Below are 25,854 nucleotides of genomic sequence, written 5' to 3' on the forward strand. Positions count from 1 at the left end.
ACTACACAAATTCACATGATTATACAAAATTACTACATAAATAAACAAATTAATTCAAAAATACACTTAAATGGCAAAAGATTAGATTTTACTTTATTAATCCCACAACAGGAAAATTCCTTCATTACAGCAGTGAAAGATAGAGTAAAAGCAAGAATATACAACATACTGTACGCAGGAAGGAAAACATTGTAACAGAATACAATAAACCTATGAATGAAGTGCAAGATATAAGTATGAGTCCAAAAAATGAACGGATGATGTGATGCGTGAAGGATTTTTACATGAAATATTGGAATATATTACACAATGTAAGTGGAAATAAAACAAAAATTCACAGACAAATATACAGAATGAATACTTAAAACAAAAAATACACAAAACTCCAAAAACATAGAAAAGGTCAACAAAAATACAAATTATCAGCAGAAATACACAAAATGACAGCAAATTAAAAAAAACAAACTGACTCCTAAATCGGACCATTACATTTAGTTTTTTTTTCTGTATTAGTGCTTAGATTGGTCATTTTTTCCAAATGTTGACATGAATGTTAATAATGTGGCCCTCAGATCCTTTACTATCACGTCTTTGTGGCTCCGTCTGTGATAAGTCATGTCCAAATCTAGTACAGTTTATGCACTGATTTAAAAAAATAAAATTTTATAATCATGTCTTAACGACATTTTAATTTTAATCTTACATGAATTGTCTGTTTCTTTCTTTGAGTTCTATTTGCAGACTTTTTTTAAAAAAATGTACTTGTAATGTGAAAAATGTGTCATATGTTATTGTTTATTTCATATTTTATATTCACTTGAGTTCAGTAGTTTACACCCAAACTACATAAGTACAGTATGTACAGAGTTAAAGTGAAATAAATGCATGCCTTTAGTGACAACTATGATGAATGGTGTTATTTTTATAGTAATGGATGGGCGGGGCCATGTCTTAGCCCCACCCACAGACGACCCTCAGTCAACAAAGCGACCCAAACTTTAAAATCCTCCTCATCACATTGAACTAAGAGACTTTATCTTTCACTGAGTGACTCAGTGCTGCTCATATTTGGATCACCTACTGAACCATAAGGTAGGTTATCACTACTAATACTACGACACGAACTTTGTTTCATGTGCAAACAAAGTTTTTCGTGCAGGAAACGCTCGAGCTTGTTGAGGCTCCCGCAAATAGCACATGGTTTCTGCGCGTGTTACATAATGGGTCACTTTATCACACAACTTTGCATGCGTTTTGTTTTGTTTATTTTTTTATTTTTATTTTTGCTTTTTTCCCTACTTAACGTTATTTCGCACCACATTCATGTTTATTTTCAGAAAGTGACTGAGTCCTTGTTATCACCATAGATGGATACACGTAGGGGAGGTGATGACAAGCATCGGTGCTGGGTTTAAAACTGGCTTGAAACCAGGTTTTAAGGGTTTTGAGTGCGTGTGTGTGTGTGTGTGTGTTGGGGGTGGGGTGTGCTGTAATCCAGTCTATACCAGAGTGAAGGCAACAAGTGGTAGAGCTGTCCCTCCCCCCTTCCGATACGATACCGATATTGATTTGCCTGACAACCGCTGTTTACCGCTAGATTTTTCAGTTTGGCTGATTTTTATCGTAGTATCTGGTTGTCATAACCACGCCTGGCTGAATGAAAAGATATTATTTTACAGCGTACCGACAGAAAAGGGCCAGAAATGGAAATTATGGATCCAAACGTGAACAAACGTAGATGGAACTACATGGAGCCCGAAATCAAAGTGGTCGTATGTTTGCAGTAGACATTTCGTTAATGGTAGGTTGTGTATTTTGGGGATCTAATTTCTTCCTGACTGATTTTATGGCATTGATTATACATTTAAATTGTAATTTATTCCGTAATGACTGAAATGTTTATGACTAGTATGTTTAACTTGAAGACAAGCCTACGTGAAATTAGCAGTAAATATGCAATGCGTTGACTTGTATATGAACTGTAAGTATATTAAATAAACAAATGTATATACCATATATATCCATTTATGTTTTAATTTTTTTTCTGTATTATTATTATTATATTATATTATTAGTGGCGTTAGCCTAGCATAGCCACATCGAGACAATTATCATGATGACACAGGCCTATATAGACACAATAACATACATAAGCCTTCATATTGGTGCTATTTGGCCTTTGGCTCTAATCTGCTGAAATATTCGTACAACACTGAGTAAAACCTAAGTGTTGTCCGTGGTAAATAGCGGTTGTCAAGCAAATGTATGCTCCTCTTAAAATGGCGGCAGGCGTTGCTAAGGCAAATGTCCCGGATGATGATGTCACAGCAAAAAGGTGTATAGACAGACCAAACAGTTTGTCTACTAACACATCAGTCCTATTAAGCCCTCAGCAGGTTAATAATAATAATAATAATAATGCATTAGTTTTATATAGCGCTTTATCATAGACACTCAAAGTCGCTTTACAGAATTAAGGCATTATTCTTTCACTCCACACTTAGTGGTGGTAAACTACTATTGTAGCCACAGCTGCCCTGGGGCAGACTGACGGAAGCGAGGCTGCCATAGTGCGCCATCGGCCCCTCTGACCACCACCAACACTCACTCACACACTACATTCATACTAGGCAATGTCGGTGAAGTGCCTTACCCATGGGCACAATGACAGATACCACTGGGTGACTGCCACCCCACTGTGGCACCTGGAATTCTCAGTGGTCTCCCATCCAACTACTAACCAGGCCCAGTTAAGTAAGAGTTGACCTTTAGGGTCTTATTGGAACAGCTCCGACCGTCATCAGTCAGTCTAACTTTGGAGAGTGGGTCATAGAGGGTAAGAAACCTGCTGTTCCAGATTCTCATGAGGGTGTCTGGAAGCTCTCCAGACTCCCAGTTATCTTTGACATGGCTTCACATTTCCTCTTTAGAGCCTTCCCACTGTGTTAGTTTGTGGTTGTGTGAAAGGCAACGCGCTATCACTACGGCTGATATGAATGAGTGTTGTTCTCTAACAGTGCCTGACTTTAGTTTAGCCACACACACAGTTAAGGTCAGATTAATCGGCTCAGCGTATTGAGTAATAGTATCATGTGCAAACACAGTGAGATGATTGCTTGGAAGTGATTATTGGAGCGGAAACAGTGAGATTTACACACACACGCTAACAACCTGCTAGCTGCTGTTAGCATTCTATTTTATTGCAGAATATATTTGTAGGAGGGACCGTACTGTGGTGTGCAGGTTAGCATGAGGTATTTATAGCTGCAATTCCAGCAAGTTCATTTTTTCTTCTTTTATAATAATATGTTAAGGTTTATTTATTCAGACATTTTTTTTTCGATCAAAGCGATCTGCTGATCGCTTTGATGTGTCCTTGATTTTGCGTAATAATTCCAGCTATTTCTTTTTGTCTTCTTTTTGAATAATATGTTATAGTTTCATTTATTCAGGAAGTTTATTTTGATCTCATGACATGTTTCAACTATCAACTGCAAGTCTTCTTAAGAGGCATCTGCTGATCGCTTTGATGTGTCCTTGACTTCCACGTAATAATTCCTGCAAGGTTTTTGTCTTCTTTTTGAATAATATGTTAAGGTTTAAATTATTAAGACCAATTTTGTTCAGAAAATGTACATTGATCTCATGGCATGTTTTGACTGTCAACTACCAGTCTTCTTCAGAGGCGTCTGCTGATCTCTTTGATGTCTCCAATGCCTGGACAATGACTTCCCCGTAATAATTCCAGCAAGTTCATGAACTTGCTGGAAAGTCTCTGAAGAAGATTGGCAGTTGACAGTCGAAGCATGTCAGGAGATCAAAGTAAACTTCCTGAAAAAATGAATAAATGAAACCTTAACATATTATTATAAAAGAAGACAAAATGAACTTGCTGGAATTATGTGGAAATCATGGACAAAACTGTGTCCAAGCATTGGACACATGAAAGCAATCACCAGACGCCTCTAAAGAAAGTTCTTTTTGTCTTCTTTTTGTATAATATGTTAAGGTTTTATTTATTCACACGTTTTTTCAGAATTTTTACTTTAATCCCCTGACATGTTTTGACTGTCAACTGCCAGTCTTCTTCAGAGGCGTCCGCTGATTGCTTTGATGTGTCCTTGACTTCCACGTAATAATTCCAGCAAGTTATTTTTGTCTTCTTTTTTAATAATATGTGAAGTTTCTATTTATTCACACGTTTTTCAGAATTTTTACTTTGATCTCCTGACATGTTTCGATTGTCAACTGCCAGTCTTCTTCAGAGACATCTGCTGATTGCTTAGATGTGTCCTTGACTTCCACGTAATAATTAATTCCGGCAAGTTCTTTTTTTTTCTTCCTTTTGAATAATACTCGACTTTTTTTTACTTATTATGCAGAAGTCAAGGACACATCAAAGTGAAGTACATCAAAGTAAATTTTTTCTACATAGAATGTTGATCCTAATTGAAATGCAGTTGTTTATTATTGTAAAAACTGTTCTCTTTTTGAATAAGCGCCAAAATAAAGGGTTGAGTTAATGTTTCCCACCTTCAAGGTTACCGAGGTGGGCACATGCACGGTGCCTTCGTCACTGTCCCTCATGTGGCTACGCGACTTTTTGTTGACATTTATCACCGCAGTCCAAAAGACAAACCCTGTGTTCGTTTGCCAAGTATAACAACACAAGGACATTACTTAAAACACAAGTGACACGACAGGCTGTTGGCGGCATAATAATAATAATGCTTTTGAACCCAGTCAGGTATTCCTGGCACAGCGCGTTGGCATCCTGTTTGAACAAAGAGGCTCAGGGACTGAAACAGATGGGAAATGTCAGCAAGTAGCTCTCAGCCATTGTCTCCTGTGTGGAAGTCCTTGTTCTTAGTGAAAGAACTCCGATAAAACATCTGTACTGTGGGAAAAGCTTTTTAAAGTGGACAGGAAAGTCAATATTGGATAGGGAGATTTATTTTAAAGCACGAAACACTTTTTGGATGCATACTTTTTTAAGATATTTATTATTAATCCTATATATCTTTTAAAATTATTTATTACTCTTTCAAAACCTTTTTGAAAAAATGAATAAAAATACCCCAGTGTTTACATTTTTTAAAGTTTGTTCAAGTGCATATTTACCGTATAAGCTGGCCCAATATGGTAGGATCTAGTTTTATAGTTTTTTTTTTTTTCCTGCTTCTTTTTTTACTAATTAGGATTTTTGATATTGTAAATGAACATTAATCAGTCAGAAAATGTTTATAAAAGCCTTTGTTGAGCTTTTGTTGGATGTGGGTCATTCCATGTCATTTCAAGTCTCAATAAATTCAGATTTTTTTTTTTTTTTTTTACCAATTGTTCCGTGATTATTCAATAGTCACACTGTAAATTTAAGGTTTTATCAAAATAATACTTTTCAAGATATGGCCAATTTAGTGAGGGGGCATGTGGCGATTTTTGTGCGTCTTTAGTTTTCTTCCATTTTCAGCTTCCAATATCTCAGGAACTACATCACGTAGGAAACTGAAATTTGGTAAAGTAATACAGCTCCACCTACTCCCTCAGAATATATAGAAAGATCTGCTATACATTCTATCTGGTGGACATGCCAGTGCCTCAAAATTGGAAAAATGTTTGTGAGCCTTCAGTAAAAACTTCCCATATGCCTCCCTGTAATTTGATCATCTTTAGGCTATGTACATAGACTGTTTACGTCACTAATAATTAGTCAGATATATGCATTGGTTCTTGGGTGACAGTCTCTTAACATCTGAAAAAATCCTTTTTTTTTTTACTATTTTCATTGGCCCATAACTGCATGTGGGAATGTAAGAAAAAAAATATCTGATTTCTGTTTTAATTTATAGTATAAAGATGACTCTTTCTTGAGATATAAAACAATTTTTCTTCACGCAACTTCTTATTTTGGGTTTATTTCACCATTCGCGAAACTGAAAATCCTTTACATGAGGTAATTGTAGCTTTTCCTCTGTGTCTTATAATCATTTATTGTTTAATAGTTTTTCACTAGTAACATAAAAATTATAAAATGTAGAACATGAGACATTTGTTAATAAATTAATATTATGTTTTTAAAAATGTTTTTTCTGACACTGTTACTAGTGCAGGGGTCTGCAACCTTTACTCTCACAAGAGCCATTTTACCTAATCTCACCTGGATTAAAAAAATACCTTCTCAATGTAACAAAATATAAAAAGTACTGCAGAATTTTTTGAGACTGGAGTACGTGGGCCTATTTGTTGAAATGACATGGAATGACCCATGTAACATTTCCATCACTTTCTCCATCTAAAATGCTTATTTGTATTTTCTTTGAATTTTATATCATTTCTGGTAACATTTTTCAGGCTAAAGGTGGATTTGCCCGAACGTTGATGATGTGCTTGTTTGACTTTGGAAATATGTCCGTATCTTCTCTCCCTATCCCTTTTCTGTTTTTCTTTTTTATCTTGTGCTACGCCTAAAATAATTAATATTACAACCATTAATCAACCAGTTGCACAAGCATCGACATGCATTACTAACAGAAAGTGCAGAAACAATGTATTTCATTTGAAAACGTTGGCAACTCTTGCACATGGGAGATGTAAATTTAGTTTTTATTCACGTGCAACTAATGAGAGTTGCTGCATGCACGACGCGTGTGTGTGTGCACAGTGTGTGTGTGTGTGTGTGTGTGTGTGTGCACGCAGGAGCCAGCGTGTGCTTCTTGGAATAGCCGAGCCATGTGATTCTTCCAGAGTCTATTTCAGAACGTTGACCGACCAGCGCTTCAGTCTGTCCACTCGTTTTGGGGAATCGTACAAATGAGCCGTTACTACTGACCAAACTTTTTAGAATTCTAGACGAGATTCAGCCGCTCAAGACTTTTGCCTTTGGTGCCATTGTGTGAGTACTGTACTTAAAGTAGTTTTCTATCATTGTGCACGTGCAGAAACAAGATTTTCATTTCATGTTTAAATCTTCAGGATGAGTATTTAATTGTAAATCCAAAAATCAATTTTTTTTATTGTGTTGTAAACATTGCTGCATTGTAATTAATGGTGTAAGAGTGACAAGAAAAAGGGTTGTTGGTGTAAAACCAACCAAAACAATCCTGGCAGCTGCAAGTCATGCCTGTTCTTGTCAAATTTGTGCGTACTAGTTGTATTTTTGTGTTTTGGGCGTTCTATGGTTCAGGTTCTTAACAACAGGTCGCACTGCAAGAGCTGCGGATTGTTGTCGTTAAGCGCGCACATTAACAGGTGCCCCCTCGTCTGACGTCTGGAAATGTGAGTGTGAAGTTTCACTGCTTTTATGTAAAATCTCCTGTTGCCCCAATCAGTGGTAGTAAATACTCACATGTAAATATATATATAGTTATAGAGGAAAAAGAGCTGATTTCATGGTATTTATGATTGTTGTTTTGTTTTTTTAAAGAAATTTTCCCCCTCGTCCTTTTTAATTTTTTAATTCATCAGATAAACAGTGTTTTTTTTGTTTAGCAAAACATGAACACATGATACAGTATATGTAATCAGAGAAATAACTGTACATTATACAGTGCCTATCATAAGTAAGTAAGTAATATTTATTTTTATGGCATCTTTCGTAAACAAAAAGCCACAAAGTGCTTCACAACACAGTTTAAAATAAAAATACACTAAAATACACAGTTTAAAATAAAAAAAATATACTAAAATACACAGTTTAGAATAAAAAAAACAGTACACACATTATAAAAGGCCAACAAAAACATTTTATTGCTTTCATAAATTGAATAATTATGCAATCGATGATTTGTCTTTACATACTTTTTGTTTAATCGACATTATTTTGTAGAAGCCTGTTTCTGTTCTGACATTAAACAGTTATCTCCAATACATTTTTGTGTGAAATTTGATCTTACCTTGATTTCTCTATAGACCCTTTGATCGTTTGTAAACATTGTGACGAACTTTGTTGGGCGGGGCTTAGCCTGGAAGCAAACACTAGATGACTTACCCGCGCTGTCAGACGTAGCAACGTGGCGGCCATCTTACCTCGGACGTCAGGCGCCGCTCATTACGTTGATGTCAGTGGTGCATGTACTATTTAAATAACCCTAACTTGCTCAAGTTTCAACCAAAGCATTTGTAAATGTGTCAGTATTTCATGGAGTTAAGGTTATTTTTGTTTAAGCTGATCACTCACCTTCCAACAGCTACCGTAGAGCGCGTCAGAACGTCAGTTGTCTGAGGTAGGGGTGGGAACCTCTGGGTTCCTCACGATACGATACGCGATACAAAGCGTACGATAACGGTTATCTCAAGATATGACAATACTGCGATTATCAATATATTGGTCAGAGATCAATCTACGATAATCTGACATGACAAGAAAAAAAAAAGATTAAGTGAAAAAATACAATTTTATTTTACATCTCTGAAAGACAATACATTGAAAAAGTGTCCTATGAACAGTGACACTGTTTTAGTGCAACATTTCTGTAAATAAGTGTCAACATACCAATGTAAATGAATAAGTATCTCCAGTAGTGCTTTCTGTAAACAAAAAATAGGGTCGTTCTTACCAGTGACACCATTATAGTGCAATAAACAATATATTGGTTCCTTCAACAAACAGTGATAGCATTTCTGTGAAGACCTACCTGCACATTTTAATGAAAAAGCAGGAAAAAAATAAATATATATATATATATATAAATTAATAGATAAATATTTTGTCTATTTATTTATTGCTATTTTTTTTTTTTAAATATATGACTTAAAAAACAACAAATCTGTAAACGTGTACACCTTCATGAGAACATTATGTATGAAATATATTTTATTGCCATATTTTACACTCAAAACATTGGCTTTAACATGCCATGTACCAACAACTTAAAATAAATAAATAACATACACATTTACCTGTGGCTTTTAAACCAACTTTGACTTTAGTGGAACTTAACTGAGCTATATGTCTAGAACAACAAATAAATGCAGAAAGTTACTACTTTCTTTTTAGATTTTATTGAAAAACCACAAGCTGGTCAACATGCCCAGGTTTCAGAACACTTCTGTGTGCAGTTACAATGTCTCCTGCAGTGGAAAAGACTTTCCAGGTTAAATAAAGGAAAAGGAAACAAAAAGTCGATATGGATGCATTTTGAATCAATCCGAGAATCGCACAATGTAATATCGCGATATATCGTCGAATTGATTTTTTTCAACAACCCTAACGTTGCTTAACATCGTCAACTAGTGGCCTGGTTCTAACACTTCCGTACAATAAATGCTAGAATTAGACATAATCGTTAAAACATCATCGTTTACTAGAGCTGGGCGATTTTGCCTAAAAAAAAACAATCTCAGATTTTTAAAGAAAAATTTGAGTTTTGATTCGATTTTCGATTTTTTTTTAATGCACTTAAAAATAACTGCAGACATCAGATATATTGTTAAAAATGCAACTTTATTGCTGTGATTGTTCTCGAGAGTTAAAATCATTCAACGATTTCAAGCTTTAACCAGGTTTAAGCAAAAGTGCAACCAAATCAGATAACTACATATTCTATAACATAAAATATTACAATTAAAACAATTATAAACTCCTCCCTTAGCATCTCAGCATAGTGCAAATAAAGAAATAAACATGCCTGTGGCACACTTATAGCCTACTCAGAGGGTAAACACATGTAAACAAAGAGTTGGAAGGTGAAAAAGTCCAAAAAAAACTGTGGTGAGGGAAAAAAAATAATCTGTTAAATATATATGTATATATATATATACATATTTTTTTTTTTTTTTAACTCGAATTTGCTAAATAAAAATCGTTTTTATCTACAAATTCGATTAATTGATTGAATCGATTTCTTTGCCCAGCCCTACCGTGTACATATTTCTCACTAATGATCCACAGCTCACATGCACATACTCCTTTCACTGTCCGGCATGTTTATGATTCACATTTTGTAATAATTGTTTAATTTCAGATAAAGTATTTGGAGCACTAGATTATTCTTATCTTGGTGGTTGTCCTTAGCTGGATCTAAAAGGTGCACACTTCATGTCATTAGATCATTTGTCTTTTCCCCACTGGTCTCCATCAGGACCATTTTCATCTCAATCTGTTCAGATATCGTGAGTTTCCTCAACGCATGTGAGAAAAGCTGTTTGAGAGAATTTTTTGGTTTTGTAGTTCATGAGCTAAACTAGCACCAAATGGAAACAGCTACTTAAATGTGTATCTTCCTTGTGTCACATGCCACCGTGCTAAATGTGAGACTTCCAGAGTGATTCAAATAACCACATTGATTTAAAAATAGATGCTCAGTTCATCTGTCACAATGAGAATTTAGTAAAATAACAAATATAAACCTGCAGTAGTGAGCCTACTTTCCTAGACTTTTTTTCAGTAATACAATCTCAAATGTTGTAAGTACATAATTAAAAAAAATCAGATTTACACAGTATTCACAGGATGATTCCATAATCCATGTCTGGAGTTGTTTTCTAATGTTTCAAAGGTATTTTACTAATGGCTTTTATTTAGTTTTAACTAAATGATGTGCCTTGTAATCCACCTTATGCCTGGGCCGCTACTTTCAAAATCTGGTATTAAATATATTGTTCTATAGATTACGAATAGAGCCATATGGAATTTTTAGTGCCAATGCCAATACTGATTTTTTTTCCCATCAGCCTTAGCCGATGACCAATACAGACTGCCGATTCTCTTGAGCCGATATTTGGAGCCGATACTACTTTAGCTCCCTCAATTTACAGCATAAAAATTACACAATGATGATAACAAATGGTACGAGTCTCAATTTTTAACAAAAGGAACTTTTATTGAAATGAACAAAGGTGAGGTAGAACAAGAACAAGTAAAATATATTTAACAAATATTAAAAACAGGTGGTGTAGAACAAGAACAAGTAAAATATATTTAACAAATATTAAAAACAGGTGATGTAGAACAAGAACAAGTAAAATATATTTAACAAATATTAAAAACAGGTGATGTAGAACAAGAACAAGTAAAATATATTTAACAAATATTAAAAACAGGTGATGTAGAACAAGAACATGTAAAATATATTTAACAAATATTAAAAACAGGTGGTGTAGAACAAGAACAAGTAAAATATATTTAACAAATATTAAAAACAGGTGATGTAGAACAAGAACAAGTAAAATATATTTAACAAATATTAAAAACAGGTGGTGTAGAACAAGAACAAGTAAAACATATTTAACAAATATTAAATCATGCGAATCGGCGAAAGCAGCAGCCTGCATCGACCGATGCCGATACACGTAAAAAACACAAAAATCAGCCGATAATATTGGCCGACCAATGTATCGGTCTATTAGATACAACAGAATCAATAGAATCAATTGTATTTTAAATAGATAAATAAATGTATTAAATAGATAAATGACACGTTCATATTTCACACAGGAAGTGTGTCCATAATCAGGAAGTAGCAGTTGTAGCGTTGATCTAATCAATGATCCTCTATGTGTTCATTTGATCTAAGGAACATTAGGAGAAAAAAAACAAGACTTTGTTGTTTCTGCTTTAAATCTTTCTCTTACTTTAAAGTGCGAGTGTTGAACTTTAACGTTGTGGCCTTTAACAAAGTAAACATTAAATATTCTGGATCTGTTTTGTCTGCAATGAGTAAGAGTATCACAATGTGATGCTGGCTGGGTGGTAGTGGTGGGGGGTTCTGTTTGTGTGAAGCAGTCCATTTCTCTTCAAGTTTTGCTGCGTTATGTAACATGTGTCAGCGACGCATCCAACAAGTGGATGGATTCTCCCTGTCGGCATCTGTTTTGTTGGCTAACCGTCTGACTCTGTGGATTTGAGTTGGATTGTGTAACACCGGCAGGAAACTGTGTTCCACTTAAAACTAAATATTACAGTGAAAATATTTCAAAAACACACAAAACTACTATAAAAACGAACAAAGCGACAACAGTAAAGACACACAATTTCTCCAAATGACACAAAACGACCACAAAAATACACAAAATGACTCAAAAAATATGTACAAAATTACAAAAACTGATAACAGAAGTACACAAAAGGACAAGAAAAACACAAAAAATGACCGCAAACCCACAGTACAGACAAACAAGCAAAACGACAACAGAGACACAAATTATGACACACATTTTAAAGGAAAAATACACAGAAGGACAACAGGAAATGCCTCGTAACGAGCAAGACGACAACAAACATTCACAGAAGAATGACAGAACAACATTCAAAATTGCTTTAACAATGTTTTGTTCTTTCTTGTGTTGATGCTCAGATTGGTCATTATTGTAAATGCTGACGTGAATGTTGATAATGTGGCCCTTTGATCAAACAAACACATTTTTGTGATAGAAGTTGCCCATCTCCGTTGCTCTGTAGCCCATAATCACCGTCCAATATAAACAATATTCTTCATAATCAAAACAAAAACAATCAACTAAATAAAACAATAGATAGATGTACACCCACAGGGTTAAGGAACGTCTGTCAGTTTGATGTCTTCCATCTTCTACCTTCTTTACCTCTCTTTAGGGTTTGTGCCTGCACCTCGTGACCTCGTCATCCTAAAAAACCTTCTCCTCTCCGTGACTCCATGGCGCTGGAAGGTCTTCTGCGTTTTGGGAAGCAGCTGCTGAGGGTGAAGGTGGTCGACTGCTCTACTGAAGACTCTCGTCTGTCAAGATGCCTCAACACGTTTGACTTGGTGGCCCTGGGCGTGGGCAGCACCCTGGGGGCCGGTGTGTACGTGCTCGCTGGTGCCGTTGCGCGACAGAACTCAGGTAGGGTTGACGTGACTTTAACCAACAGACGTGTTGAAAGGCAAAGATAATATAAGCTTATGAGCATTCCGTCTTTATTTTACTCTCTTCAGGCCCTGCTATCGTGCTGTCCTTCCTCATAGCGGCCTTAGCTTCAGTGCTAGCTGGTCTTTGCTACGCCGAGTTTGGCGCCCGCGTCCCCAAGACTGGGTCTGCCTACCTGTACTCATACGTTACAGTCGGAGAATTATGGGCCTTTATTACTGGATGGAACCTCATTCTCTCCTACATCATTGGTACAATCCAAGAAAATCTCATTTTTGTCCTAAATGTTTACATTTCGTCTTTTTGTTTTTACTAATTTAACCTGTAATTAATGAAGATGCATCCTCACTATTGTTTGCTGTGTACTAAAATTATTATGATTATTAAATAATGGATTTTTGATTAATTGCTAAAAATAAATAGAAAAGTAATACAATTTACTGTATTAATCATCAATAACAGAGTTTATTGTATATACTTACTCTGAGGGATTATACTGAGGATTATATTGATTTTAAGAAGTTATACTGACTGAGTCTGAGGATTTATACTATGGGTATTCTCTGAGGGGTTCAGCTTATGCATCCTCACTTGTATTTTCTTTGGGAAATGCAGTTTGTCCAGTTTGCTGTGGTAATTGTTATAAACACGACACATTTCATCTACTAATTGGTTTTATTTTTTTTGGTTTTTTCCAGGAACTTCTAGTGTCGCGCGTGCATGGAGTGCAACCTTTGACGAATTGATAGGAAAGCAGATAGAGCACTTCTGTAAAGAGCACATGCCAATGGATGCACCTGGTATATTGGCCAAATATCCAGATGTGTTTGCTGTTGTGATCATCATCACTCTCACAGGTAGAGAACTGCTGACTCACTGCACGTCTCTTTTGCCTTTAAAATATAAGTTGGTATGTGGAACCGATCATAGCATATTTGGACAAATATCTCATAAAACGCATCTGGGTTATTAATAAATTACAGCACCTGTTAAAGCCATTCTGTTTTACCTCTCCTCCACTTTAAAGGCCTGCTGGCATTCGGAGTCAAAGAGTCAGCAATGGTGAACAAAGTGTTCACCTGCATCAACATACTGGTTTTGTTGTTCATGGTGGTCTCTGGACTGGTGAAGGGGAGCTTGAAGAACTGGCAGATTGACCCAGAAGAGATCCTCCATGCTAATACAAGTAACTTCACTTCTAAGTAAGGAATAACTGTGCTTCCACGTCACAGGATCTAAGGCTACGTTCACACAGCAGGTGTTCAAACACAATTTGGATCTTTTAAGGAAATCAGATTTTTTTTTGTGTGTGTGCCAAATCATATTACACATGAAATGTGACTTTGGTTAGTTTAGAGCAGTGCTTCTTCACACCGGACGTGTCACGAAATGTTTGCGCGACCAGATTATATACAAAGACATTGGTATTGACGCGGTAAGAGGCAAGTTCTTCTCCTTTTGGCGGTGCGGTCAGATCAGAACATTCGTCATTCGCCTGAGTTGAAAATATTGAACTCCGGCGAATCTTTCGTGTGACGCGCAGACGCGAAAGCCAATCGCAGTCCTTGTTGGAAATGATGTCAGGTCGTGAACACGGACACCCATTTCAGCATTTTCACCCATTTCAACATGGAGGAGAAAATAATCATGGCGGTGTGTGACCACCCTGAGCTTTACGACACGGACTGTTTTTTTTTTTTTTTTTTACTGGGACCGGACCAGGAAGGATTTGGTGCAGCTCCTGAAGAAAACAGTGAAAGTCACTGAGTTGGATGCGTCGCTGGTTAACCTGGTGAACCCAGGAACGCCGGCGTCAAGCGTTATGATGGCACTTCAGCTTCCACAGAAGGTAAAAAGCATCGATTACTGGGGTCCTCCATAGTTGATGGTGAAAAGAAAGGGAGTCTGGTTGGTGGCGCTTTTATATTGGCATCAGACGTGCATATGAAGCGAATATGGGGCAAACGTTTTTCGGAAGCTGCGGAAGCTTTCGCGCAGAGAATGCGTCACAAAAAGTTTATTAAAGTGTGTGTCATGACAGGTGGGGCTCAACAAATGGGAGGAAATCTTCAATTTCATGACGATTTTCTTAAAGTCCTAGTGGCATGATGAAACAAGTTAATTTGAATAGAAAATAGAGAACCCAACCATCATTTTGATATGAAAAATATGGTCAAATATTTTGAAGTATAAGAGAAAAATGAAAATAAAGCCAACATTTCCAGGCACTGTAAAAGCAACTTCGGCCTTTTCCGTTTTTTGACGTTTCCTACCGTTTCAGTAGGATTTATTTCCGGTTCCGCAGAACGTGGATTTACGTCAGCACATACTTCACATGGAGTGGAATTTTTTTTTTCATGCAGGTGATTAGTTTGATTTAGTTTTTGATTCCTTATGAAATATGAAGTAAATTTGAAAATGTGTGATTTGTCAGGATTATTTTGGGGCAGTGGGCGCAGGTGGGGCTTCATTCAAAAGTTTGAGAACCACTGGTTTAGAATATGAACTGAATGCGACCCTGCAATGTTCCAAGAACGTCCTGAGATATCTCATCACAGCATGTATGGGTGTCACTGATACAGTTCCTGTCGAACCGAAGTCAGCACCAGAACAGTAAACTAAATTTAAGATGAAGATTTGAAAAAGAAAAAAGCCTGGTTTCCACTCCGTCCTCCGTAATGGCTGATTTTTTTCCCCCGCTGTTCCTCCTGTGATGTAAAATTGTGACATTAATCGCATTTCAATCACGTAAAGGTTGGATTAATGCGACCTTGCCGTTCAGACAGCAAAAATTGCAAAATATCAGGCTGAACGTAGCCTTAGAGAAAAGTTTTTACCTTTATAAGAGTTTAGATCAAAACTATTCAGATGCATTTGAATGATTCTAATTGTGTCGTACAGTTAGTTATTGTGATTTTTGCTCCTCTGTTCAGTCTGACAGACGCTCTTCCATTGAAGGAGAGTTTAGGAGAAGGTGGTTTTATGCCGTTTGGCTTCAGTGGAGTCCTTTCTGGAGCTGCTACATGTTTCTACGCCTTCGTGGGATTCGACTGCATCGCTACAACCGGTTAGTCCTGGATTCTATCCACTCACATTGCATTCAACTTGTTGAAACACTCATGTTCCTTTTGCTGCCTCGTGGGTATGTTTCAGTTCAGGGTAGGGGAAAGGGGGGGGGGGGGGGGGTAACTGAATCTACAGTTGGGGGTCTTTTCACTTGCATGCTTGTCTAAGCATTTGGAGAATATTACATAAGAGGGGTGAGGCAGCGAGGAATAATGCACTGAAGAGCGTTTGGCCTATTTTTGCTTCCGGCAGCAGAGTTCGGGTTCAGGCAGTAATTCATAACGTGAAGGTTAGCAGACGAGTGTCCTGGAGTTTTCAGCACCTTGAAGATCAACACCTGTGCAGCAACGTCTTCTTTATGCGTTACTGCTTTCAGACCTCCAGGTTGGAATCAGGGGTGGACTGGCCATTTGCCATCATCCTGGTGAGCTGTTGACCCAAAGTGGCCCAGTCCGCTACCTTTTCTTTTTCTTTCTTTGTTTTTTTTTTTTTTTGGAGCGAGTTGAGGCAGACACGGTGACAGGTGGCCAAACATGGTTCAAAAGTGGCAAAAACATGGCAAGAAAAAAGTATAAAGTGACTAAAATGGGCCAAAAGCAGTTGAGTGGCCAAAAAATGGGCAAAGAAAGGAGGAACCAGGAGGTAAGTGATGGCAAAGAGTAGCTTAAATGGGCAAAATGTGGCAGAAAATAGTGGAAAAAGGGCAAGAATGTGGAACAAAAAGAGGAAAAATGAAGGTAAAAAAGGAAACAAGCGGTATTTATTGGTATTTATAGATCATTTGGATGAAAAGTAGCCCAAAAATAACTAAAGACAGGACAAAAAATTGATAAAAGTGTAAAAAAAAGTTGCAAAAATGGACAAAATAGAAAAAAAGGAATGTTTATTGGCAAAAGGAGCTAAAGTCTGAAAAATGGGACAAAGAAAATAGATAAAAAGTGGTTTAAAAAACTTTTAAGGTTTTCTGGGGGAATAATAATTAAAATGAAGACAAAGAGCCACATGTTGAGAACCATTGACGTAATAACAGGTTCTACATGGTGTCCTTGTGCACCCCAGGTTGGAATCATAAGACAGTTGACAGACTCCTTCCAGCTTTGCTTTGCTCTCTGCCTCACAGGCTTTCTCCCACCCCTCTTTTTCCTCAATTCTAATTGGCTATGGGGAAGTTAACCCTGAAATGATAGCTGAAGTTTGACACGACTGTCAAACACATTTACAACGACCCCCCCAAGCCATTATATATCACCACCGTGTGTGTGCATGTGGGCATTTCAGCTCCTCCTCCTCATTCCCTTACAATAATTACGGCCTGTCAGTCACACATACATCGTCTATGTTACACAAACTGCTTCTTTATGATGTGATTTCACTCCCGAACGAGCCCTGAATGTTTGCCTGGGGACGTCTGTTGCGCAATTGGCTGCAGCTGAACACGTTGGGAGTTTCACTCTACAAGGAACAAAAGCTGCTTGTTTGGTTTGTTGGAAAATACTTGAAAATGTTGTGAAATACATGTGTGAATCCACTTTTTATATATATACACATTCATAGATCAACATTTCTTTGTGTAAAAAATCCAAAAAGTGAGTGATTTGTTACCAACAACCAACAATGTCCTACATTACACAATACTAAAAATTTAAAAACAGACTTGATAAACGCAACCACTAGTTTATTTATTGAAATGCACATGTATGACATCTGAGATAATAAATAACACGCTTTAATATTCAACCCTGTGTATGATTGTTCAACAATATAGCTGAATAAACAACTGATTCTTAATTATTCAGTTATTAAAATGGATTTCACATACTGAATTTTTATTTATACAGTATATACATGTTTTTATGTGCTGTCCATTATGTAAAATATGTGTATTGTGTTGCCAGGCATGCAAAATAAGTCAATTTTATGTCATTGTCAAACTCTGTGAGGCTGGGCTGTAGCTTTTATGAGTCATTTTCTGTATTTTTGTTTCTTTTTTGTATATTTTGCTGTAATATTCATCTTTTTTGGAGTATATTTTGTGTTTTATAAATTGTGTTCTGTCATTTGGTGTATTTTTGTTGTGGTTTTGTGAATTATTTTTTCTTTTGTATTTTTTGCTGTAACCTTTGTGGTTATTTTACAATGTTTTCTGTCATTTTGTGTATTTTTGTTGACCTTTAGTGTATTTTTTCTCCTTTTGTGTTTTTTGCTGTAATTTTTGTAGGTATTTTGGAGTCATTTTGTGTAAAATTTTAAAGTCATTCTGTGTTTTTGCTGTTTTTGTGTGTGTTATTCGTCATTGCGTGTCAATTTGTTGTCATTTTTGTTGTTCTTTGTATGTTTTCATGTAATTTAGTGTATTTTTGTTGTTTTTTTGTATTTTTGTTCTCTTTGTAGGTTTTTTGTATATTTGTTGGATTCATTTTGTGTATATTTTATAGTACTTCTGTGTTGTAGTTTTTTTGTTGTTGTGTGTGTATTTCTGAGTCATTCTTGTGCATTTTTGTTGTCTTTTCATGTTTTCTGTCTTTTTGTGTATTTTGGAGTAATTTTGTGTATATTTTGAGTCGTTTTGTGCGTCTACTGAGTGTCCCCAGTTTGACCTTCCATAACCAGTCCTTTATTTTCTCTTTCCTCCAGGTGAGGAAGTGAAGAACCCACAGAGAGCCATTCCCATCGGCATCGTAGCGTCGCTGCTCATATGCTTCGTGGCGTACTTTGGCGTCTCGGCGGCTCTCACGCTCATGATGCCGTACTACCTGTTGGACAGCAAAAGCCCCTTACCTGTAGCCTTTAACTATGTGGGCTGGGGCGGGGCTAAATACGCTGTAGCTGTGGGCTCTCTCTGTGCTCTGTCTACTAGGTAAGACGTTACGCAGCATGTGTGGCCACGTTGTGACGCTGTATGTGTGTGTGCTGGGTGATGTGGTGACTTCATGTGTTTCATGGTGTTCTCTTGGGTGTAAGTGTGGATACTGTATATCCTGGTCTCCCCATGGTAGCCTGCTGGGTTCTATGTTTCCTATGCCGCGTGTGATCTGGGCTATGGCTGACGATGGGCTGCTTTTCAAGTTCATGGCCGACATCAGCCCACGCACCCAAACCCCACTAATAGCAACCTTCATCTCTGGCATAGTGGCAGGTGAGACACTAACACGCATGTTCATGTTTAACAAAGATCCTGAAAACAAAAGCAGACAGCCAAAAGAAACCATGGTCTTTTTCTTTTTGTCGTCACTCAAGCATGAAAACGGTTTATATCTGAAGTTCTCCAAGGTCGTTGAAACTCATTCCTTAAATTCTAACATGCTACACATTATTTTCTTTAACAACAAAAAACATCCTCAAATCTTTTATTTTGAAGAGTTGCACGCTCCCTGAACCCCGTGGCATGCCTCCAGGCATATTTTCCCTTCCATTTTCATCACCTTTCAACAGGAATCCCTTGGAACCAAATTACATGTTTAATTTTTTTCCTCCTCCCCATCCCCACCCCTCCACACCTGGCCTCAGCCTGTTGGGCTCCATGTTCCCCCTTCCCCGTATCATCTTTGCCATGGCCCGGGATGGCCTGCTCTTCTCCTTCCTGGCCCGCATCAGCGAGAGGAAGTCCCCCATAAACGCCACTATTACTGCTGGGGTGTTGTCTGGTAAGAAGGGAAATATGTGTTAACTAAACACATGAGCAAAGGGGAATGGGATTGTTGGGGCATAGGTAAAGTAAATCATGCTAGCTGTTTAAGCTAGCTGGCACTTCAGGAAATATTTCCCATTGGAACTCGCATATGATGTTATTATAGGCCGACATTAGTATAATGTGAGCAGCTCTTGCACATTGCGGAGGAAGAATACCCACATGTGAAGAATGACGATGACTGTTTACAGGAAAACTGAAGACATTTGCTAAAGTTTAGACTGTTTACTATATCAGACCATTTCTTAACCCTGGATCTCTGCTTTCTCCTCTTTCTCGCTTTCATTCAGCAATCATGGCCTTTTTGTTTGACTTGAAGGACTTGGTTGACCTGATGTCAATTGGGACACTGCTTGCTTACACATTAGTGGCTGCCTGCGTTCTGGTGCTCAGGTCAGTAATAACATTTGGAGTCTTTCTCGGGTCTTGATAGCCTGTATTTAATGATATCTTGCCACTCACGTAACAATTTGTGCATATGCTGCCATCTCATTACTACAAACATATAACAACTTTACTGGTTTTGATGAACTGTAGCTATGATTTTCAAATCCAGTTCACATTCACCCGAAAGCTACCAATACAGTATATTATTATCAGAATGGAAGAAATGTGGAAGTCTTAGACTGAAGTTGACATTGGGACTTTATAATTGGCTTTGCTCAACAGTAATGTTGTACTCAAGACCACACTATCCAAGACCGGAATGCACCGAGACTTTTCGGAGTCGAGACTGAGTAAAGACTAAGAATAAGACAAGCTAAACAGCATTCTTTCTCTTTAACTTTAGTTTTCTTTTCAATACATTTGACAGACAAAATCAAGATGTCTGCTACTCTTTCAAAGCGCCACTTGCAAAAATTCAAAACCTTGACCGATTTGTTTAATTAGCATTATCATTTTTTAAAATTATTGTAGATATTTTTAAGCCACTAATAAGTGCAAACTTGTTTTAAATATGGCAGTGGATATCTGTACAGTTGCTTCTATCCGTACGCAGCGCCCCTATTTGGCCAGTTTAGGTCACATAATAGATCAATCATTGGCCAGTTTAGGTTGCGTGACCAAGACTAATCCTAACCCTTAAAATTGTTGAGATATTGGGTTATAACCTAATCCTAACCCCAAACCTAACCTTAACCCTAAGACGCTACGTACTTGTACTTTAGTAACCGTACCAATAGCACAGGGGGTTGTCCGTACGACAACCGTACAAATAGACACTTTCTTTAAATGTTTGAAACTACAATATTTAATTGTCAGGTGAATGAGGTTATTCTGTCTTGAAATAACATGGACTGATGTCTGGGTTTTTGCAGATGTCTGACACATAAGACACTGGAAAAGATTTCCAGTAAATCTGGAAGTTGAATAAAGTATATCAGAATAGTGCTGATCTGGTCTTGATGGAAAAGACTGAGTAAAAATGCTCTTGAGTTCTCCAGACCAAGACCGGTGTTGAGTTTTACAACACTAGTCCAAAATTTAATTGATCTGAATACTAAACAAAGTCCCAATAATAGCATAAACAGCTTTGTGTGTGTGTCTTTTGGTGGTTAAAGGTACCAGCCTGAACAGCCCAGCCTTGTGTACGAGTTGGCCAACACGCAGGAAGACGTGGAGCTGAGTGACCGTGACAGTGTCCCCAGTATGGGGATCCTACCAGGTGTTGAGGAGCGACTGAGCATCAGGACGATGCTGTTCCCAGATCAGTCTGAACCATCTACTCTGTCAGGATTGACCGTTAATATCTGTGCCTCGCTCCTGGGTTGGTTTCCAACTAGAAATGATAAAACTACGCTGTATTTCTGTTGCATTGGACACATTGTGATCAAAGGTTCCTCTGCAGGGTTGTTGATCCTGGTCTTCAGTATTCTGGCAGTGCAGGGAGGCACTGAGTTATGGAACATTGTAGCCCTCAGCGTCATCTTCTTGGTGTGTCTTTTTCTGGTCTTTATTGTTGGGAGACAGCCTGAGAGCAAGACTAAACTCTCCTTCAAGGTTGATTTTACAACTTGTTTTGAAATATAGCAGAAAACTCAGTTTACCAAGTTGTAATTTATCTTTGTGTGTGCTTGTTTCACTTGAAGGTTCCCCTGCTCCCTTTCATTCCAGTCATCAGCATGTTTGTCAATGTTTATCTGATGATGCAGCTGGACAGAGGAACTTGGATCAGATTTTCATTGTGGATGGCATTAGGTAATGATTCTACTTTATTGTCTGTTTTCATGCTGATGTATGAATGAATTGAACATTGTTTACTCCAAAAAGAAAAGAAAGTGGTAGAATTTGCCACTATAAACATAAACACTTAATTTGTTGAAATTTTCACGCATTGCATTGTGGGATGTGGAGTCGCGGAGATGCATGTATAGAAGTGTTTTTACTACATTTTGATGTCAGAGGAAGAAAGTAGAACAAAAATGGTGCCAAGCGAATGATTGTCCTCCTTGTCGGACGAGAAAAAATAACAAGAAATCATGGTAAGAATGGAGTAAAAACACCTATATGCCCCCGTCTATGAGACTACACATCCCACAATGCAATGCAAGAAAATAAATGACTGTACTTGTTAGGAAAGGTCAAAACTACTCAAAACATGCACAAAATGACTCCAAAATAGACAAAATGACAACAAGAATACACAAAATTACAACAAAATATACAAAGAAGAAAAACTGTGAAAACACACAGAATGACTTCAAAACATATACCTAAAACATACTAAAATTGCACAAAAATACAAAAAGGGCAACAAAAATACACAAAAGGAAAAAACTTTCAAAAAACAACAAAAAATGCACAGAATTACTTCAAAAAATACATAAAATCGCATGAATATTACAGCAAAATAAACAAAAGGACAACGAAAATGACTCTTAAAAACACAAAATGACAATAAAAATACACAAAATGATTCATAATACAAACAAATGCACCGTAAACACACAGAATGGCTCCAAAAAACACAAAAACAAAAACCGAAATACACAACATTAATCCTAAAAACATACAAAATGCAGCCTAGTCTCGAGTTTGTGTCAATGATATGAAAGTGTTGTAATAACACGCAATCACTGGAAATAACTTCCAACTGAAACACGTTGGGTTTTAAAATCATGTCCGTAGCACGTAACGAATGTGGAAGTTGTGGTGGCACGCACGGAACAAGCATTGTATTTAGGGAGGAGATGAAAACTAACTATTTTTCTTTTTTTTCTTTCTTTTTGGAGTCAATAATGTTTGATTTATTGATCTGAGGCATACACTATGATTATATCTAATAAAAAGATTATAATGATTAGCACTGACAGCTTGAAGATTTGCGTATATTTGAAGCAAATGCGACTTACAGCTATACTGTAATCAATCATCAAGAGTGACATTTTACTGGGTTTTTTAGACAACATTTGACACTGAAACTCAAAGAATTCTCTCTTCAGGTTTTGTCATCTACTTCTGCTACGGCCTTCGCCACAGCGTTGAGGCGACTGCTACACGTTCGTCCCCGATCCCTGAAATGAACGGCTTTAAACACGAACGCATGTCAGATGAAGCGAGGTCACCGGAAAAGGAAGCTTTCCTAGACAAGGGCATCAACGCCGGGGAAGAGGACGACTGTGACTTGTAAACAGAACATGGCTGCTCATATTATTTCAACCATCCGTGGCTCCAAAGGCTGCCTTTATCGCAGTGTTTTTGACTGGTTGATTTGATCCTTTGCCTTTTACTGTCAGTTCCCATATTTGGGGCAAAGTATTGATTGACCCATTGAAACACATGAAAGAAATCCTGGTTCGAATACCCCAACTCATCTCAGAATCTTTAAGAAAAATAGCTTGTTTTTCTCCTTGCAATTTGGCCTTTGGCACAAACGTGGCAGGAAGGGTGATAATCATTTCAATAATAATGTTGTGCCGAAACCAATACTAGTATCGGAAGGGAAGGGGCGCCACAACAGCACTAAAAGCCTGGAATCGGTACTAACCGGCAAGTACTAACTATTAACACCCCGATGCCACTTACGGCATCAAACTCATCTTCAAATGCTATCACTATTGGCCCGGAGCTGCCGATCTGAACCAATCGCGTGGCAGCAATTTCATGTTGCCGAAAAATGAACGAACATCCCTACACACGAGAGAAAATGTTGGCGATTTCGTGGAGTCATATTACTGCAGTATCAACATATATCGGTATTGCCCGATACTAAGCAACTGGATTTCGGTATCGGCATCGGGAACAAAAAAACAAAGGATATCGGAACAACACTAGTTATTTTTTAAACACTATCGCAATTGACCCTGAGCTGACGCGCTGAACCAATTGTGGTGCCGCGTTTTCATGTTGCGGAAAAACAAAACGAACATCCCTACACACGAGAGAAAATGTCGGCGATTTCGTGGAGTCGTTTCTTTTTTTAAACACTGCAGTATCGACATATATCGGTATTGCCAGATACTATGCAACTGGGTTTCGGTATCTGCATTTGGACTGAAAAAAGAAAGAATGTCAGAAAAACACAAATAATTTTTTTAAACGCTACCGCTATTGGCCCGGAGCTTCCACTTTAACCCAACCGTGGAGCAGTGATATCATGTTGCCGAAAAACAAACAAACATCCCTGCACATGAGAGAAAATGTCGGCAATTTTGAGGACTTGATTTTCTGCGAAAAACAAGTCATATCTTTTTTTAACACCGCAGTATTTGCTTGTATCTGTATCCGCCGATACTATGCGACTGGGTATCGGGATTAAAAAAAGAAAGGGTATCGCAGCAACACTAATCATTTTTGAAAGGGTATCGCAGCAACACTAATCATTTTTGAAATGCTATCGCTATTTGCCCTGAGCTGCCACTCTGAACCAATCGTGGGGCAGCGTTTTCATGTTGCCAAAAATTGTATATGTACATGTATCGGTATCGGTCGATACTATGCAACTGGGTATCGGTATTGGGACAAAAAATGTGTTTTGGAACAACACTAATTGGTGAGGTTCAAAGGAAATGGATGACTTTGGGGATTTTTTTAAATTTCTCTTCACGTTGGGTAGTCGGTACTTCTTGGATGATACTCTGGATTACATTTCTACTTGTGGGGCTGTGTTTGAGGCTAACGTCAAGTTTTGTCTCTTTTAATCATCCATTTTTTTTGGGTCGTAACTTGATATTAGACATTAGTTCACTCTCTTATATTCTGGAAACAGTAAATTACCTGCAACTCGACCTGTTCCTTGACAGTAAGTGCAATACTTAATACGCATTTGGCTCTTTTTATTACCTTTAAATACGCACAGTGACAGAAAAAGTTTCCACTTTGACTCCAAAGCTTTGCTCCGTCCAAATGTCACCCTGGCCCCGTGTGGTGTGGAGTTGTGTCACTTGGCAACAGGCAGAGCGCGTGTTTGGCATGAGCGCGTGTTTGGCAGGTCACCAGGCCATCGCAGACCTGACCCTCATTCAACACAGGCCTCGCTCAATATACTGTGAATAAAATGCAAGGTTTACAGTTGGGTCTTAAACTTAAGCCTGTAGGCGTTACATATTGTTTTCAACATATCTGTCGTTGTATAGAAACATACACTTTAAGGGGGAAAGGTGAAGTCCTGACGCGTGTTGAGGATGAAATTGTCAGATTATATTTGAATTTTAGGAAGTGGTGAATTTTCACAGTGCTGGTTGCTGTGATTTTGCATCACAATCAGAATCTTTCTATAGTCATTATGCTTAAAGAAGAAGAACAGCATAAATTAAAAAAATATTAATAATGGCATAAATTAAAAAGGCAATAAAGTATAAAAGATTTTATACTATTACTCAAATAAGAAAATAATCTAACACTCAATTTCTACTTTAAAATGAATAATCAGCCATTTTTTTCAGTAAAATATCTATATCAGGGAATTTATTGGAACTTTACACATGTTTATCACTGATTTTTCTATTTTATTTCTTAAGTAAAAATAAACTTTTTTAGAAAAAATATGTTCAGTTTTTAATGTAAAAAAATAATGCCTCACTTGTACTTTGAGATTTTACATTTGTGTCATTAGAAATATTCTTTACTTCTAGCTATTGTTACCTCTTTAATGCAAAACAAGGCACCAAATGAATGCAATCTTTATTTTTAGGTGTTCAGATCTGATGATTTGTTGTGTGAGCTCCGTAAAAAGCCAAAAACTGAAGAAACTGACAAACTGTAGGGCAGAAATAAAATAAAATATACTGTTTGTTGTAAAGCTAAAAGAAAACATGGGCGAGAATTGACTTTTTTTT

At 37.3% G+C, this 25,854-nt stretch overlaps 1 protein-coding gene across 5 annotated transcripts; it reads left to right on the plus strand.

Annotated features, from left to right (window-relative positions):
* The first annotated feature begins 962 nt into the window (after positions 1-962).
* On the plus strand, positions 963-24,366 carry slc7a1a (solute carrier family 7 member 1a). 5 transcript variants are annotated; one of them, XM_028466542.1, is made up of 14 exons: positions 6,696-6,892; positions 7,184-7,275; positions 12,551-12,798; positions 12,891-13,073; positions 13,521-13,679; positions 13,850-14,024; positions 15,756-15,889; positions 18,523-18,745; positions 18,885-19,024; positions 19,867-19,969; positions 21,139-21,344; positions 21,426-21,577; positions 21,667-21,775; positions 23,020-24,366. In XM_028466542.1, exons 3-14 carry the CDS (start codon positions 12,612-12,614, stop codon positions 23,205-23,207), a joined length of 1,959 nt encoding a protein of 652 aa, XP_028322343.1. In that variant the 5' UTR covers positions 6,696-6,892; positions 7,184-7,275; positions 12,551-12,611; the 3' UTR covers positions 23,208-24,366. The 5 variants fall into 5 exon arrangements, with proteins under 5 accessions (XP_028322340.1, XP_028322342.1, XP_028322343.1 ...); XM_028466538.1 differs by lacking the exon at positions 18,885-19,024 and adding an exon at positions 19,396-19,532 and having other exon boundaries at positions 6,702-6,892; XM_028466539.1 differs by lacking the exons at positions 6,696-6,892; positions 7,184-7,275; positions 18,885-19,024 and adding exons at positions 963-1,092; positions 19,396-19,532.
* Positions 24,367-25,854: the final 1,488 nt, after the last annotated feature.

This window comes from Gouania willdenowi, chromosome 14, assembly GCF_900634775.1.
Source record: "Gouania willdenowi chromosome 14, fGouWil2.1, whole genome shotgun sequence".
Taxonomy (NCBI): Eukaryota; Metazoa; Chordata; class Actinopteri; order Blenniiformes; family Gobiesocidae; genus Gouania; species Gouania willdenowi.